The following is an 18,201-nucleotide window of genomic DNA, read 5'->3' on the forward strand; positions in this document are numbered from 1 at the left end:
CGGACCTGTTCGAGGCTATTCCAATCGCTTCTACCCGGCTCACATTAGTTTAGCCAGTGGTCCACTTTCCGCGGTTAGCCCACTTGTGCATCGTCTGTTCTAAGGTGACCTCAGCCTTTGACTTACGAATATCCGTGATTTTCGTCACGTTTTGCTAAACTGCAGGGCAAGGAATTCGATGTCTTGCAAAGGCTGATTCCAAAGTCTTAACGTCCTGAAAACAACTTACTGAGTTGTTAAAATTAGGTGGGTGAAAGCATGAATCTTATTAAACTCTTGAAGGCGTTTGAATCCTACTGGATAAATACATTCTACTAGTCTCATCATATTGTACATCTCGGGGTGACTTGGTTCCAGAGCGAACTGACACAATTGTAGATGCCATGACTGTGCTACTCTTTACAGTGTTACCCTGCTGGTCCGTGTAGATAGCTGTCAGCACTTGCTTTTTCCGTAAAAGTCATGCTTTTACATTTCGTTTTCTGCTTTCCGATGGCTTTTCATGGCATTGGCCTATTGCAGTTTTTCTTCCGAATGTTTGAACAGACTGCTGTTTCAGACAATATGGAGCCTACTCAAACACATGTCAAACCTTCCATACAGCATTCGGCAAAGGCAGGTCTTGCTACGAAGGTGGTAGATGATAGGCTGCGGGAATTAGAGCAAGCTGTGATCGCGGCTGAGAATGAACGAAACAATGCAAATGCTCGAATGAGGGACTTGGAATTACAGGTAAGTTTGTTTGCGAAATGCATACTAAGCAACCTGTATCAAACAAACTCTGTGGTTTTCCAGTTACCCCATTTTCCATGTATTCTGTATTCTGCGTGTCAACGCGGCGCTGTCCTCCTGTTTATTGTATAAATTTATTTTTTCTCTTACGACGCACTTCTCTTTTCCATGACAGTTACTTCAGCATAAACACATCCAATCTGAGCTTGAGACAGAACAAATGCAAGATCAAAGGAAACTACTTGAAGAACTGAGGGTGCAACTGCAAAATACCCAGGGTCAACGAGATCATGTAGAAGAGTGTTTGCGCGAGACCAAAGACCTGCTCAACGAACAGACTACAGCTAAACGCACACTAGAGGAGAGGTTACAAAACATGCATCAGCAATATGAGCAGGTCAGTGCAACAACTTCAGAACGATTTTTTGTCTCATGAAAGCATTTTGGTATTCCAGTGAGTCAAGGGTTCCGTTTTAGTTAGGCGTACAGCAAGTCTTCATTTCGTCAAGTCAGTTACTAAGCCTAATGCGCAATGTCCTCATTAAGTCCAACGATAATGGGCTTCCTCGCTGTACCGAAATATCAAGGTAATCGAGCCTATTCACTTTTATGTAAACCTAAAATACACTCATTTGCAAACTAATTTGGTTTTTCGAGAGACTCACCTAAAACCCAGCTGAATCTCTCGTTTGTGATGTTTCCAGGCAACTGAATGTGCTGCACCAGGCCGCCTCTTGTTTCAGCCGCTACGATATTCGAGGTATCGCGATACACGTATATCTTTGTAATGTACTACTCACAAGGTTGCTGAGGACTGCGCCTACCTAATGAGCCCCAAAAAGTGCGAAACCGGTCGTGGGCTGTCGACGGATTTTCAGCAACCTTATGAGCAGTACATTACTTAAATACTATTGTTCAAACTTTCACCAGAACGGTCGTTTGTAGGGGAAAAATTGCGTGCATATGAACTCAAATTATTCCAATAACTGCTAAAGTACATTCACTGTCTTAGAACGACATGTGCATCATCGTCCGTTTAGAGAACTCACTTGTAATAGGTTCCACTTTTGAGAACTCTGGTGGGCATTAATCTCCGGTAGTTCATGTGATACCGAGTTACTGGTTTCTCGAGAGCTAACGCGTTCTGGGATTGATTTAGCTTCCTGTTAACATGAGGTTAGAAATACGAGCAAACCAAAACCATATCTTGTACGAGTTATTCAAGAAAAAAGTCGAACATTTTGTTGTGTAAACTGACGTGATTTTGAATTGTTTTAATAATGTTCGGGATTTTGTGTCTTACTCTCAACTACGAAAGCTGACACGAGCAGAAATATCGCAAGGCTATATAGGATCCACGTCGTCACGTCACAACGATGAACCCTCTTTTGACTCATTTTTCTGCTTGCCGTTCCAACAGACCCGCTTCACATTCAACTCGCTTTTGGAGAGACAACTTGTAAATAGATATTCCGCATAACCTCGTGACCTCACCAATGGGGGTTAGAATGGGTTAAAATTTCGTCAGCAGGAGATAGGTGCCATAGGAAATGAAACGATTGATGGAAGCAGGGTGAAACCAGAGTGTACGACCCCACGGGCTAGCATCGTTGTGTAGTTAGTTTATTCAACAGCGCTTTTGCACTTTCTTCGTCTGTGTGTACTCGAGATCGAGAAGATTCTCACATGCATGTGTTGCTGTTCGACCAGGATTATTTTCAATGACGATTTCCGCTTTCCTTGTCCAAAACCTCTGTAAGCTGATTCTTGGCTCATTTAGTGCCCGCAGGACATTTCTTCTCCTTTTTATGTGCCGTCTAATTGGTTGTTGAGTCGTAGTCGTTTACACAACCGTACGCTGGGTTTGCTAGTATATCCCACGAGTTGGAAGTCTATCTGAGATTTGGAATACAAGTTAACCAGTTCACTGGGTCATCTTCACTTCCAAATTCATGTGCGAACGGCTGTTTTGTCTTTTTGGGTTATCCCGTTATGTCGTCTGTCTTATTTGGTGTGACAGTGTGTGGTTACTGACTACTCCAGTACACACAGGCTTGAAGAGATATCCGTATTTCAAATTTGTTCATTCACAGGGCTGAACGTACCTGTCAAGCCGGTACTCCTCGGCTAAAACTGGGTCCTCTATAGTTTGCTTCCACGTAGTTGATCTATACGTAAGAATTTTACTTGCATTACTTGTGATATAACTTAGTTATTAATCCGAAGCGACAGCAAATCCAGATTAAGCCAAATCAGATTGAACGCAAAACTGTCTAAGCCTTCTGCATAGCTTTATTTTCCTTCTGCATACTTTTTTTTTCCCCCCCCCCCCCCCCCCAATCATTTTTCGCGGCAATTACTTTCCCGCGCACTCCAGCTAAATTTGTGAACGCTAGCCAAAAAGAATTATTATCTGAAGTCGCTTAAACCGGATGGACAAGGTTCCAAACCCGACCTTAATTCATGTACTTTTCCCATACATACTAAGCAGCAATAACTTTTAACCTAGTTGCAACATCGAGTTAACCTGCGTTCCACTGATTGGTTGTCCACCTGCTCTGAACTTTGGCCAGCCTTAACCTGATGAGGGTTTTGTCTCCAAAATGAAATGTTGTTCGGTGGTAGAGATACCGGTTGGTTACCGAACGTTTTTGAGAGAGTTTCAGGCGTTTTTGACCCTCCCCCCCCCCAAAAAAAAAACAATCGGTCTAAATTTACTTTTTCCTTGATCTAGGCTCAAATCGAGTTGAAATCTGAGCTTTCCGCTTCTCAACGTGAGCGGTTCGAGTTAAAACAACGGTTGGCTGAAACCTGTTTCAAATTGCAGCGCGCAGAAGCTCTGGCACAAGACACTGAGTACCGCCTATCGCAGGTTGAGCTTGAACAAAAAAGAGCATTGAGGGATTCTGAGCAACTTGCTGTCGATTCTGCTGCCCGAAAGGCCATTTCAGAATTTACCACCTCCCCATTCCTACAATCTCCACCCAACAATGACGGTTTTGAAGTACCGGGAAATTTAGAGAACTCATCCCATTTGACCCGGACGAATTTTGTGGACAATCCAACTTGCAAGCAAACAGGGAACGATGTTCAAACTTTTCGACCTATCGACCCCATTAATTGCGAAAAACAGACGCGAAAAGTTACTTTTGCTCCTTCCCCCTTCGTGGATTCTGATAAAGTCACTCGGTCAACCTCAATTGCAGGCAAGTTATACTGCCGTGTCTGTGATATCTGTTGTCGTACACGGTTTCGGAGTGCATTTTGCCCCTGTTCTAAACTCTCGCATACATGAAGCAGGCACTGTACCCATTTGGAGCTCGAACAGGCATCAGTGAAATAAATGAACTGGCCTTCACGGCAAGCCCATCGAGGAACTATCTCGCAGTTTACTTTCATCCCTCATGAATGCCATGAATGATAAGTTTGAAATTTTTAAGCGAAAGTCATTCGTTTTCCACCTCGGTGCGTCTCAACTTTAAACGCATCCGAACAGGTTGCCTTCTGTATTTCTCCATTTTACCAGGTTGTTTCAACCCAAAAGATTATAACACTGATGAACGCCGCTTTGGAAACTAATCAAAATATCAGATGACAAGAGGCTTCACCTTATACTCGAGGTTTAGGCCTGAGATGGCCCAGTAGTTAAGACCCAAAGCTACTGAATGGAAGATCCGCGGGTCAGACCTAAAACAGCAAAGGACCTTCGTGACCCAGGAAATCGATAAAAAAGGCTTTAGTCCGTACCTGAACACTCATTTCATTAAGTCCCTGTGTTTTTATTATTGTACGAACGATCATCCTGTATGCCATTCCGAACCCTGATTTGGATCTTCGCATTCGCCCGGTTGTGATTGGTTGGGTCCCTGATTGCTTCTTATCCAACCCAAATAAGGTCGAATACTTTAATTATTTATCGTAGAATTGAACAACCAGTCGGGATACATTTATCGGAAAGCTCATTAGCCAAAAAAGTGTTCCAAAGAAACTGTCTGTCTTGTAAACACAATCCTGCACGTTCAACAGAGATTTTGATCAGTTCCTTGAATTTTATTCTTGGGCACGATTCATTTCGTTTGTTTGCCTCAAGTCGACTAGTCGTTGCGTATATGAGGGGATGTAAGCAGTCAGCAGTCCTTTGTCTGAGAATGGACATTTCTCCTCTGCATCTTGGATTTGGTTTCATGGTATCTGAGTGCGAGACATTTCCTTTAATCCGTGCCACACCATCCATTGAGGCTTATGACTCCTTACCGTTACCCCGCTTTGAATGCTTATGTATGACGATGAACTGATCGTTCAGGCAATGCTATAAGAAAGTACGATTCCGCTTCTTGTGCCTTTCGCTCATATAGATCAACTCTTTCTGGAAGTACGAGAGGTCTTGGATTTCAAGGAATATCAAGATCTTCATAGTCGTTTTGGTGTGGAAAACAGTAAAACTTCCTCACTAAGAGACCCCCGCATTTAAGGACATTCTGGATTTCCTATAGACTCATTGCTAAAATCCCCTTATGGACCGGCCGGGCAAGTGTCTTGAGTCCCAAAACCCCTCCTTAAGAACATCACACGGCTTGGTAAAAGATTTGTGTACTTAGTGTACCTTTTTTCTTTCCGACCCGTAAAGTGTCAGACAATTGTTCAGGTTGACAAAATGGCAGTGTAGTGTTTTTGAGGCGGCAATCATATTTCGGACAAGTCCACTTTGTATGATGCCGGTGTTTTCTTGTAGTCATGTCAGGCGATGTTATAGTGACCGACCATCGGCTTAACCGAAGCACTCTAGTTGCATTTGTGTGTCCGTTTAAAGACCGGGACTCGCGCCCGTGTTCTTGTCTCCGTGGTTTCTCTTAGTTCGATGTTTGCTGCTCAAGGTTTAAGCTTCAGACGCTCCTTTTCCTTCAGCTATCCGCAACTCAACAAAGCCAGTGGATGAGCAGTGGACGACTAAATTCAATGGGGGCACTACCACTATCAACTCGGTCCGTATGTCGATAAATGACATCGGACAAGGCCCTCTCTTTCTGGAATTAACCCAAGTGGCACTCCAATGCGAAAAAACACAAGGCAACTGCAGGTCATTAAGTGCTGATGCTCGCTAAAGAAACCCGGAGCTCGGCAAATGTTTGTGAAAACTTAAATAGAAAGAGCTATAGATGAAGCCTCCATGTCTGTGCCAGAAACACTGGAAGTTCTGACACGTTTCTTCAGGAACACAGTACCGTCAACAACTAACTTGTGGGATTCTAATTGCGTGTTAACATCTACCGGGAAGCGAGTGGGGAAAAAACGTCTGTTACTCAGTCAGCTATGTTTACCAACTGGTGTGCGTAGAAAACCAGGGAAACTGGTCAAATTATCCGGACAACACGGATTCTGAGTAGTGTGTTGAGAAGCCGAAGGTGTTTGTGGGGAAGCACCTCCAGCATATATTGAGCTCTCAAAAGAGAAACGACGGCATGATCGACTTTTCAGCAAACTCAGTGCAAGTAGTGCAGTTTGGATATCAACTGTTCTAAAGTCTGGTCAGAAATTAAATTAATAGAACAATTAATCTCTTCCGCATCTCTTTGTGCCTTGAGATAAATCAGTCGACTCATCCTGTATTATGGCATACCCCCCAGAACCTGAGGAAGAATAAAACCACACTTGGTGATATTTTCTTTCCCTCAATGAGCGTCCCTTATTTAACCGGAGTAAAATGTGCAGAATTCGAGGACCTTCATTTCATCACCATACCACCCCAATACTTACGACTTCATGTAGCTGATACGTCATTCAAGGGGAGTGTTCGAATACCCTTGGCCTTCCTGTGCTCATTCATTTCTTGAGGAATCCGTCTCTCACTTGACCGCACTTTTTGATGGATTTGGGATGCTCTTCAGTCAACCCGCCACGCATTTTAGATCGCCCTCTCACCTTCGTTCAATACGGCCCATTGATATTTAATTGCTGTCTACTTACCAACTAGAGTGTTCTGTTCTCAAAGTAGCAAGTGCAATAGCAGTGGATTGTCCGCACTCACGTCGCCATCCTACATCAAACTCTAGGTTTAAGCGAAGTGTACTACCGTCCTTTGAAAAATTCATTTGGGAAAAGCACAAAGGGACTGCTGAGGCCATTCCCCTCATCCCTAGAATTACCAGGACGGAATTCATTCAATATCGTTTGCTCGAACGTTGCTAGAGGAGTGGGTTTCATGTTCTGATTGGCCTAAAACCAGAATATGCAAGGCAGACTACCAACTCAGCATCAAGGAAGAATACTAGTGTTCGTAAAGTGCGTCTTGTTGTGAGATGAGAAAAGAACAACTGTGGTCAACTGGACGTTCTAAGATTATACTTTACTGGAAAGGATATACAACCGCCATTTACTGATCTGTTTTAGAACTTTCCGACAATATGCACAAAGTTTTTGTTGTTGGGGTTTGAGACATACTGTCAACAAAAGAGACCGCGTGGTAGTTTAACTTTCACCAAATTGTGAAAAGTGGTCTCCTATCTTTTGTTCCTTTTCGTAGCTTTGTGGATCAGTTCAAACTTTCACTTTTTGCCCACTTTTGTTTTTGTATTTCAGCTTCCCAACTTGAAGCACTTATTCGCGAAGTCACGGACAGTCTGGACAGAGAAATTGGACCAACGTGACTTCGTTGTGTTGACAGTATAAATATCCCATGTCTCCTGTTCAAACACCTGCTTTCCCAACCGGTGTACTGCTTCTGTGTACAGATACGCACAGTGTGGTCTTTCCTGTGATCTTTACTTAGTAACTCCAACTTTGTTTTTATATTTCAACCTCTAGCTTGATCTGCTAAAACCCGAGTTCTTACTTTCCATGGGACTAGACTATACCATCGTTTTCGCCATCCGAATGATAGGCTTATTCGTGCCGGTGCCCTCTGGCCTGGGTGCATATCTTTTTGTCGTGCCTAGACTTATTGAACTATTCATGAGGTTGCTGAAAACTATTCGACTTTATGAGTCGGGTATCGCGTACGCACTGCAATATCTCGAATATCATATCAACTGGTGTAGCACATTCAGTTGAGAATACCATCTTAAACCAAAGTTTTGTGCAGATGAATGTATTAGTTTAACCCCTAAATCTTGTTCATCCAACAGTTTCGCGCAAAGTAATGCTTGGAAACGGAAAATTTTTCTTGCCCGTTCGAATAGTCCATTCTGTTAGTTCAGCATTTTGAACATTATAAAATTACCCTCTCTTTAAACACAATTAGTCAGTCCTATGGGGCAAGATGGCTCAATGGTTAAAGGGCGAATTTTCTGACCGGAAGGTCCGTGGTCCGAACCCGGCCTCTGTCTCTCGGCTTCCCCTGTCTAGGCTTAGGCAACCTGGCAGTAACCGAGCCCTCGTACTTCCTTCTGGTTGCGTGGTACTTAGGCGCCGAATGGGTTCTACAGCCGAACGATTTATCAGTCCGGTATATACAGGAGACAGTTTTTTGATCGGCCCAACTTGTGTATTTATGTTGGCAGTATCAAATCAAGCATACAAACTGTTTTGGTCCGTAGGATAACTCTACAGTAATCAGTTCACCCGGAACAGTTCTAACTGACACACTGCGATATGTTATGCCGAAGGGTATTTGTGATTTGCTAAGAGGACCTTAGTAGATCTTATTTGTTGATCAACCAATGAGAGGATTCGCAACTATTGCTTCCAGTCACATGTGGACCAACCTGACCAGCATGACTACGCTATACCTGAGTAATGTATTGGTAATGGAAGGGTTCATTACCACCCGCACTTACCGACTAGTTTGCAAAGACAATCCATGGAGTGAATAGGATTCCCTGCAATACAAACTGGTCGTTTCTCGCATCTGTGTATCATTTCTGTCTTATTCCGCAATCTCTTACTGCTGGTTCTGTGTCAATGGACTCTTGTAGTACTCTAGTAAACAAGTAATTTTTTTCGGTCATCCTTAGCAGAGTCCTTTTGAATGCGGGATGGTATGATGGATGTTGGGAATCACTAGCCGGTGAATAGTTCCCTATCATCGAAACACGTGGTAAGGAAACCCCTAAGTTTTTGCCATTTTGAACGATATTTTCTGGTGATCCATCATCCATGTTAGCGTGGACATATTGATCAGCTTTGCTCTTCTGATACACCCTGTTTTTTTAAAAAGTACACTACCATACCAATTTGTTTTTTGGGGATGTCTGTCTCTCTCTGTCGGAGAGCTTTTAGCAACCTTATCAGTAATGTGTTGCACGTGTACACCTTACTTTTGTTCAAATGCTCCACTTCACAATTGATCTTGCTGATTTGTCAGAACCCAGCGTGATTAGTTGAAACGCCCTGTTGGATCTAACTAGGCGCATTCTGTTTTGCTCATTAACAGGGCTACATTTTTGACGTCGCTTAATTGTTCGTCACATGCTCATGCCAACTCTCGCTAAACCTGGCAATGCCTAACAACAGTTTGGCATTATTGTTAAACGATTCTCAAGACTCACTCATTCACTGGCTCTAGTCTATGTGAATAACGCCAGTACAACCTCTTGAAAGAATCCCATGTTCTTGGCAACAACAGAGCTTTCTAGAAATTAAGGTGATATCTTATGGACACTGTTCATACACCCAGTCATATGATCTGCCTGGAGGAAACCACGTCCCAGAGCGAACCTGTAGCAGCCGGATAGGGAAAAGTCTTCGTAGCCAATGGAGCAGACGGGAAGTAGCGCTCGACTCAGAACTAGCCAAACCGTATCCTAAGGGTTAGCGGTGCTTATGGTTCATCATAAGACCAAGCGTGTTCTTGTCGTCACTGGATAAACAATCAGATCTATATCCTATTGCAAAAAATTTTGATAGAGTCTCTGCCACCCTTATCTGGTTCCCCTGGTCGATTTGCACCGATCAGCTAACCGTTCTTCCAGACGGTCCGTCCTCACTATGGTCTGTTGAATCTCTGCGCAGTTTTCTGGATGCTTCTACCTTATTTTGGGTCCCGTTGCACTCGCGGTTACCTAGACAATAACAAAACGTTCTTTCACAGTAGAGACAAGCATTCTCCACACATTTTTGTTGCCTACAAAAGGGAGTTTACCTATTGTGTTTTTATATTTCAACCTCTAGCTTGATCTGCTAAAACCCGAGTTCTTACTTTCCATGGGACTAGACTATACCATCGTTTTCGCCATCCGAATGATAGGCTTATTCGTGCCGGTGCCCTCTGGCCTGGGTGCATATCTTTTTGTCGTGCCTAGACTTATTGAACTATTCATGAGGTTGCTGAAAACTATTCGACTTTATGAGTCGGGTATCGCGTACGCACTGCAATATCTCGAATATCATATCAACTGGTGTAGCACATTCAGTTGAGAATACCATCTTAAACCAAAGTTTTGTGCAGATGAATGTATTAGTTTAACCCCTAAATCTTGTTCATCCAACAGTTTCGCGCAAAGTAATGCTTGGAAACGGAAAATTTTTCTTGCCCGTTCGAATAGTCCATTCTGTTAGTTCAGCATTTTGAACATTATAAAATTACCCTCTCTTTAAACACAATTAGTCAGTCCTATGGGGCAAGATGGCTCAATGGTTAAAGGGCGAATTTTCTGACCGGAAGGTCCGTGGTCCGAACCCGGCCTCTGTCTCTCGGCTTCCCCTGTCTAGGCTTAGGCAACCTGGCAGTAACCGAGCCCTCGTACTTCCTTCTGGTTGCGTGGTACTTAGGCGCCGAATGGGTTCTACAGCCGAACGATTTATCAGTCCGGTATATACAGGAGACAGTTTTTTGATCGGCCCAACTTGTGTATTTATGTTGGCAGTATCAAATCAAGCATACAAACTGTTTTGGTCCGTAGGATAACTCTACAGTAATCAGTTCACCCGGAACAGTTCTAACTGACACACTGCGATATGTTATGCCGAAGGGTATTTGTGATTTGCTAAGAGGACCTTAGTAGATCTTATTTGTTGATCAACCAATGAGAGGATTCGCAACTATTGCTTCCAGTCACATGTGGACCAACCTGACCAGCATGACTACGCTATACCTGAGTAATGTATTGGTAATGGAAGGGTTCATTACCACCCGCACTTACCGACTAGTTTGCAAAGACAATCCATGGAGTGAATAGGATTCCCTGCAATACAAACTGGTCGTTTCTCGCATCTGTGTATCATTTCTGTCTTATTCCGCAATCTCTTACTGCTGGTTCTGTGTCAATGGACTCTTGTAGTACTCTAGTAAACAAGTAATTTTTTTCGGTCATCCTTAGCAGAGTCCTTTTGAATGCGGGATGGTATGATGGATGTTGGGAATCACTAGCCGGTGAATAGTTCCCTATCATCGAAACACGTGGTAAGGAAACCCCTAAGTTTTTGCCATTTTGAACGATATTTTCTGGTGATCCATCATCCATGTTAGCGTGGACATATTGATCAGCTTTGCTCTTCTGATACACCCTGTTTTTTTAAAAAGTACACTACCATACCAATTTGTTTTTTGGGGATGTCTGTCTCTCTCTGTCGGAGAGCTTTTAGCAACCTTATCAGTAATGTGTTGCACGTGTACACCTTACTTTTGTTCAAATGCTCCACTTCACAATTGATCTTGCTGATTTGTCAGAACCCAGCGTGATTAGTTGAAACGCCCTGTTGGATCTAACTAGGCGCATTCTGTTTTGCTCATTAACAGGGCTACATTTTTGACGTCGCTTAATTGTTCGTCACATGCTCATGCCAACTCTCGCTAAACCTGGCAATGCCTAACAACAGTTTGGCATTATTGTTAAACGATTCTCAAGACTCACTCATTCACTGGCTCTAGTCTATGTGAATAACGCCAGTGCAACCTCTTGAAAGAATCCCATGTTCTTGGCAACAACAGAGCTTTCTAGAAATTAAGGTGATATCTTATGGACACTGTTCATACACCCAGTCATATGATCTGCCTGGAGGAAACCACGTCCCAGAGCGAACCTGTAGCAGCCGGATAGGGAAAAGTCTTCGTAGCCAATGGAGCAGACGGGAAGTAGCGCTCGACTCAGAACTAGCCAAACCGTATCCTAAGGGTTAGCGGTGCTTATGGTTCATCATAAGACCAAGCGTGTTCTTGTCGTCACTGGATAAACAATCAGATCTATATCCTATTGCAAAAAATTTTGATAGAGTCTCTGCCACCCTTATCTGGTTCCCCTGGTCGATTTGCACCGATCAGCTAACCGTTCTTCCAGACGGTCCGTCCTCACTATGGTCTGTTGAATCTCTGCGCAGTTTTCTGGATGCTTCTACCTTATTTTGGGTCCCGTTGCACTCGCGGTTACCTAGACAATAACAAAACGTTCTTTCACAGTAGAGACAAGCATTCTCCACACATTTTTGTTGCCTACAAAAGGGAGTTTACCTATTGATGTTAACATTTTAGCCGCACTATAGTCATCCCACGAGATTGTTCTTTGGAAGAATCCCACATAATAGAATATATATAGAATATATATAGAATATATATATAGAATATATACATGTACTTCAAAATGTCTTTGTGAAACGTTAGGTTAGTTTCACCCTAGATGGGGACATTCCCGAGAGTTTATCTACTCAGAAGGAGCGACTTTTCGAAATCGATGCCTCGCCAGTCATTCAAAAGAACTTTGAGTTACTTATCTAATGATAAATGATGATGATATTCTCATTGCCTGTGGATACATTTCTTAAGGACTTCAGAAAACGTGAATCTGACGTACACTGGCTCTCTTGCTTGTTCAACAGTCGTCACACCTGCAAGTGGATTTTTAACCCACATTCTGGAAGCTACCTGTCAACAGTTAACAGTGCAATATACATGCTCTTAATTCAGTCTAAGTGATGGATCGTTCTTCAGAGTCGTGGCCGTAGTTTGTCAGATTAGTGTGTCAACCACGTAATGCATTACTTCTCTGACAGTTGCGGAGACATCAGCAGTAGAGATACACATATCTCCGAGTGTGTAACTAAACACACCACTTTATGCTCTTTCGGCATTGAGGCAATCATCTAAGGGTCGGACGTCAACTGGTTTTACCGGAAGCATATTTTGACCGAGTCCCAGACATCGATAGTCACACCGGCTTCGTTTCATGCGCCCCCCCCCCCAGAAATGAATTAGACCAAACTTTTCAGGAGGGCTTAATGGCTAAAAAGATAACCCAATGGCTTCTGACATTCTGAAGGCGAGACCACATACTGCATCACCCATTTGCGACAAGCGGCTTTGCTGCTCTGTATTCGGGTTGTCCAATTTATCAGAGTCTGAGTAATGTGAGATCGAAATGAAAATAATTTAGCAGCACTTGGTGAAGGAGGCTGACGTCTATTGGTAAGAAATGTGCACTCTATAACGGCCAATTCGCTCTGAGGTCAAAAACGGACGTTTCTGGCCTTTTGGGTAGCCCCAATCCTGTAGGGTTTTAAACATACCAGTGTGAAAATACACTGTGCGGTAACGTAGTTACAATGTCAATCTGTTGATAATAAAATATTACTTTAAGCCGTACAGCCGAAGATTTCCAATGACTAAACACAGCCTCAATTCCTAGTATTGAGTTTATGTAGCAGCACTTTGGCGCTGTTGCCAAAGGTAGAGATTCAGAATAGAGGAACTCAAAAATTCCATGCCTTCATAAGAATGCAGTGTCATCTGCACTCCTGCGGCACACGTCCACAAGGACACTCGGAGTGACCACTTGTACGTGTGAATTCAAACCACTTGCTTGCAATGCAGGACTGAGTGGCTGCCATTGTCTCTAACAGGAGGATTGCTTCTCGGACTTCCCAAATAAACTGTTATAGCAGTCGACATTTTAATCTGCGTGTTCACCTCATCGCTTTTTCTTCACACGGACGTCCATTTAAATCTGGCGTTTTTTTCTTTTTTGTATTCATTTTCAGTAGAGCCTAAACTGCGTAGCTTTCTCAAAAACGTACTGCGCTGAACGACCTGTTCCGCGTCCGTAATGATTAGGTCTTCTTTGGATCCACCGTTTGTGATAGTACCGTCACCCACCATATAGAAGAGCTATTTGAAGCGTATTCTTACTGCAGCATAATATTTGCTGTTATTGGATAGTCCCTCCAATCAGCCCTCAACATGAACATCCCCAGCTTTTGCTCCTTGCAAGTTGCATGAACCAATGGGACGGACCAGACAAATTGTTCACCACAATTACGGTCGTACATCGTTATTGCATTTTTAACACATGGGGACAAGGGAACACCTAAGGGTGTGTGTAGAATTCTGGGGTTAATTGATATTAGCAAATTGACCCAAAGTGGTAGCATAACACAAACTTGGCCGTCTCATTCTGTAAACCAACTGAACTTTAACCAATGTGCGCATCAATCATTGCAAACAATAATGGACAGCAGCCAACTAATGTAGTAGTGATACTATTGATGGGGGAAGCACGCGAGTAGTATGTTTTCTTCTTGTAAGTCCGCTTTCTGTCTCTTGAAAAGGGAGATCTATTACGGAATTTGTGGAGTCGCTTTGTATCACTTACTTGGATTTGAGCAACAGTCAATGAATATCCATGAAAGTTCAGGAAGACGCGTTCAAGAGAAGATGGATGCTAAGTTTTTGTAAATAAGATGCATATGAGAGTTTTGCTTCCCTGTCCAATAGTCCGTAACTGGTCAGTTGCCATTTTCCAATGAATAACTCCGCAGCAAAAACCTTCTTCCTTTCACTAGTAGCAGCACCAAATGAAACAATTCTCTTAGACGCTGGGAAATTTAGGAAGACTCCTTGCAAAGATGGATCGATTTATGCTACACAGGCAGAGGAATCTACTCTCGGCGAATGCCTTCATAACAATGTCAAGCTGTCTTATACTTAGTGGACAAAATGAGCTCTACAATACACCACATTTGGGGTTTGGATAGTTCTACCTGGCAGATGCATAATCCATTGCTCGACAAACGCAGAGGTTGTGAATTTAGTGAACGGCGTTTTTGTTGACCAACATAGTTTCAAGCCTTGAAATTTCGCAAGTGGGGAATTTAATAAACCAGACAGGTTACTTGGGACATGTTCAAAACTTGAAAACATAGGTAGGAATGGGAAAAGTGGTACAGAACTGAAGTTTGTATCTTGAACGAATCTGATAACTACGAAATCCTTTTGAAGTCTTATCGTTCCAGGTAAACACGGTAGTTGATATTTATATTTTTCAGCAAAATATACCACCATGAAGACATTTTCCAGGTAAATTCGTTCAAAAATTATCATTAACCACAGTTAGTTTTCAACATTTTAAACACTAATTTCTACCGCATTTTGGAGACTTGACAAACACGGAAAATGACACTGGGATACTTAGTAAATGTCTTACCACTTACGGTGGCCACCCATTTATTGGCCCTGCTCGTGAAAATCTTCCCACTTTGCCTGACATACTTCGGTTTTTGGACAGCTCCGTATGAGACGTCATATTTAATGTCATTGGGCAGGGATGTGCAATTCTGTGGGCCGCGGGAATGTTATTCAAGTTGGTCAAGGAAATCCACGGAGGTAGGACGAACAAAATTTAAGATAGCAGGTATTTTTGTCCGATTAAGGACCTCTGTGGGTGCAGGTGAAGCAGGCGGGTAGTTTGTGGTCATCTTAAAGCTTCGCCTTGCGTCCACTGGATGGTGAAGTTTATTGCGGAGCTTGTGAGATTGCGGTGCAGTGTTCGTTCACAAACGTGTAACAGTTATTGAAAGTGCAAGGAGACGTGTAAGAGAAGCGTGACAAAAATTGCCAGGTCAGGTGTTGCAGAAGACTTTTTGGGATTCTAGGCCATCCATAGGTCTTCAACCATTTTTCATACTAGCTAACTATTTTGATGGTGGTCCCCAAATTAGCTGCGACCACTTCTTATTGACACGATTGCGTCTGAGATTTGCCAGCGGATCGAATGACGGCATCAGATTCCAATATTCACCGCATCTTATCGAATTCTGCTTGAACACACCAAAACCGCCATCATGAGTGCATGTGGCATGCTGGACAACATGTGCACAGCTCGTCGACTCCGAAAGCTGAAACCGTCCATGCGCTGCCCAATGATACGTCAAGCTGTCTTATACTTAGTGGACAAAATGAGCTCTACAATACACCACATTTGGGGTTTGGATAGTTCTACCTGGCAGATGCATAATCCATTGCTCGACAAACGCAGAGGTTGTGAATTTAGTGAACGGCGTTTTTGTTGACCAACATAGTTTCAAGCCTTGAAATTTCGCAAGTGGGGAATTTAATAAACCAGACAGGTTACTTGGGACATGTTCAAAACTTGAAAACATAGGTAGGAATGGGAAAAGTGGTACAGAACTGAAGTTTGTATCTTGAACGAATCTGATAACTACGAAATCCTTTTGAAGTCTTATCGTTCCAGGTAAACACGGTAGTTGATATTTATATTTTTCAGCAAAATATACCACCATGAAGACATTTTCCAGGTAAATTCGTTCAAAAATTATCATTAACCACAGTTAGTTTTCAACATTTTAAACACTAATTTCTACCGCATTTTGGAGACTTGACAAACACGGAAAATGACACTGGGATACTTAGTAAATGTCTTACCACTTACGGTGGCCACCCATTTATTGGCCCTGCTCGTGAAAATCTTCCCACTTTGCCTGACATACTTCGGTTTTTGGACAGCTCCGTATGAGACGTCATATTTAATGTCATTGGGCAGGGATGTGCAATTCTGTGGGCCGCGGGAATGTTATTCAAGTTGGTCAAGGAAATCCACGGAGGTAGGACGAACAAAATTTAAGATAGCAGGTATTTTTGTCCGATTAAGGACCTCTGTGGGTGCAGGTGAAGCAGGCGGGTAGTTTGTGGTCATCTTAAAGCTTCGCCTTGCGTCCACTGGATGGTGAAGTTTATTGCGGAGCTTGTGAGATTGCGGTGCAGTGTTCGTTCACAAACGTGTAACAGTTATTGAAAGTGCAAGGAGACGTGTAAGAGAAGCGTGACAAAAATTGCCAGGTCAGGTGTTGCAGAAGACTTTTTGGGATTCTAGGCCATCCATAGGTCTTCAACCATTTTTCATACTAGCTAACTATTTTGATGGTGGTCCCCAAATTAGCTGCGACCACTTCTTATTGACACGATTGCGTCTGAGATTTGCCAGCGGATCGAATGACGGCATCAGATTCCAATATTCACCGCATCTTATCGAATTCTGCTTGAACACACCAAAACCGCCATCATGAGTGCATGTGGCATGCTGGACAACATGTGCACAGCTCGTCGACTCCGAAAGCTGAAACCGTCCATGCGCTGCCCAATGATACTGCAATTCCGGGATGAAAAGGATGCCGCGCGTCTGCTAACACCCTAAGTTCTTCTCTTCTCTACCAACAAATTCCGAACCACAACGATTAAAGCTGCCCCTACAGGAATGCAAAGACAAAATAACGAAAAGTTAACCTGTTGCCCCATTAGCCGCCAGTACTTCCGTTGATGCTCCCATGGTACCCTTAAACTCTCAGTGCTCTGTGATTACTCCCAGCACGGAACCCAAACCAAACTATTCGGTAGTCTCAAGCTTCGTAGCCTTGCAAGACTCTGAGCCATTCGTCGCTTCTGCAAATGGATCCTTTGCTTCACAATCCGTCAAAACCGCAAATGCCCCCATCAGCCCAGTATAACTCTTTTCTCTTGTTGAAACGATTGATGCGGTACGTCTCTCAACCAGAACAATGACTACACCAGCTGTTGACAGCACTCGCTCCCGCCACAGATTCCCTGACCTGCTGTTCCTCCGCATTCCACCTCCGCCATGAAACGCCCTCAGACTCAAATATTTATTGTCAAGACACCCTCAAGTACACCTTCGAGAAACCGTCCGCTGTTCTTCACAAGATGACTGAACATTGCCCCAGCCTCCCAACGAATATGTGACAAGTACATCAAACCACATGTATCACAAGCTTGGTGGAACCTCGCATCCGCTCAAACCCTTATGTGCTTCCACCATCCTTCTCACCCACTTCCGTCAAATGCCACTCATCCCTCACAGCGACAGCCTCCTTCTGTACCACATCGCTCTCCAAACATCCTGAAAATGCAAATGATTTCATGTCTAAAAACCCTTTCCAACACCCAAACCCTTCCAACTGCACACCAAACTTCGAGAGATATTCTGTACTCCATAATGAATCTCATACTCCAGCTTTTGGTGTGGATTCGAACCCACTTCACGTACTGCTCAACCCCTACCCCCAATGGTGAATGCACTTCGACCTATTCCGAACACACACCTAGACAACTTGACTTCACATACCCTTAACCCTACCAATTTCCTTCTAGTACCGAACTCCAACGTAAACGGGGTTAGCGAATTCCTAATAAGTGTGGTGTGCTCGCTAATGGACCTATCATTGATGCTGTTTAACGCTCGCTCACTGCTGCCAAAAGTCCATACTCTCCGGGCCATTATCGTCGTGGCACAACCA

General features: G+C 43.3%; 2 protein-coding genes across 2 annotated transcripts in view; one reads left to right on the plus strand and one right to left on the minus strand.

Moving 5' to 3' along the window:
- T265_00385 (hypothetical protein) overlaps positions 1–7,519 on the plus strand; it is a gene marked incomplete at both ends in the record, with an annotated part of 32,154 nt that extends 24,635 nt beyond the window's left edge. The window contains 4 exons of the mRNA XM_009164130.1: positions 523–732; positions 908–1,129; positions 3,467–3,938; positions 7,309–7,519. Of these exons, the coding sequence (XP_009162394.1) occupies positions 523–732; positions 908–1,129; positions 3,467–3,938; positions 7,309–7,376 (972 nt within the window). The remainder of the gene's footprint in view (positions 1–522; positions 733–907; positions 1,130–3,466; positions 3,939–7,308) is intronic.
- Positions 1,399–6,633, minus strand: T265_12525 (hypothetical protein; the record flags this gene model as incomplete). Its single annotated transcript, XM_009164161.1, has 3 exons — positions 1,399–1,512; positions 1,782–1,895; positions 6,580–6,633. Coding segments are annotated over 3 exons (282 nt in total), but the record flags the coding sequence as incomplete, so codon positions are not given.
- Positions 7,520–18,201: the final 10,682 nt, after the last annotated feature.

Source organism: Opisthorchis viverrini (genome assembly GCF_000715545.1).
Source record: "Opisthorchis viverrini unplaced genomic scaffold opera_v5_3, whole genome shotgun sequence".
NCBI classification, from domain to species: domain Eukaryota; kingdom Metazoa; phylum Platyhelminthes; class Trematoda; order Opisthorchiida; family Opisthorchiidae; genus Opisthorchis; species Opisthorchis viverrini.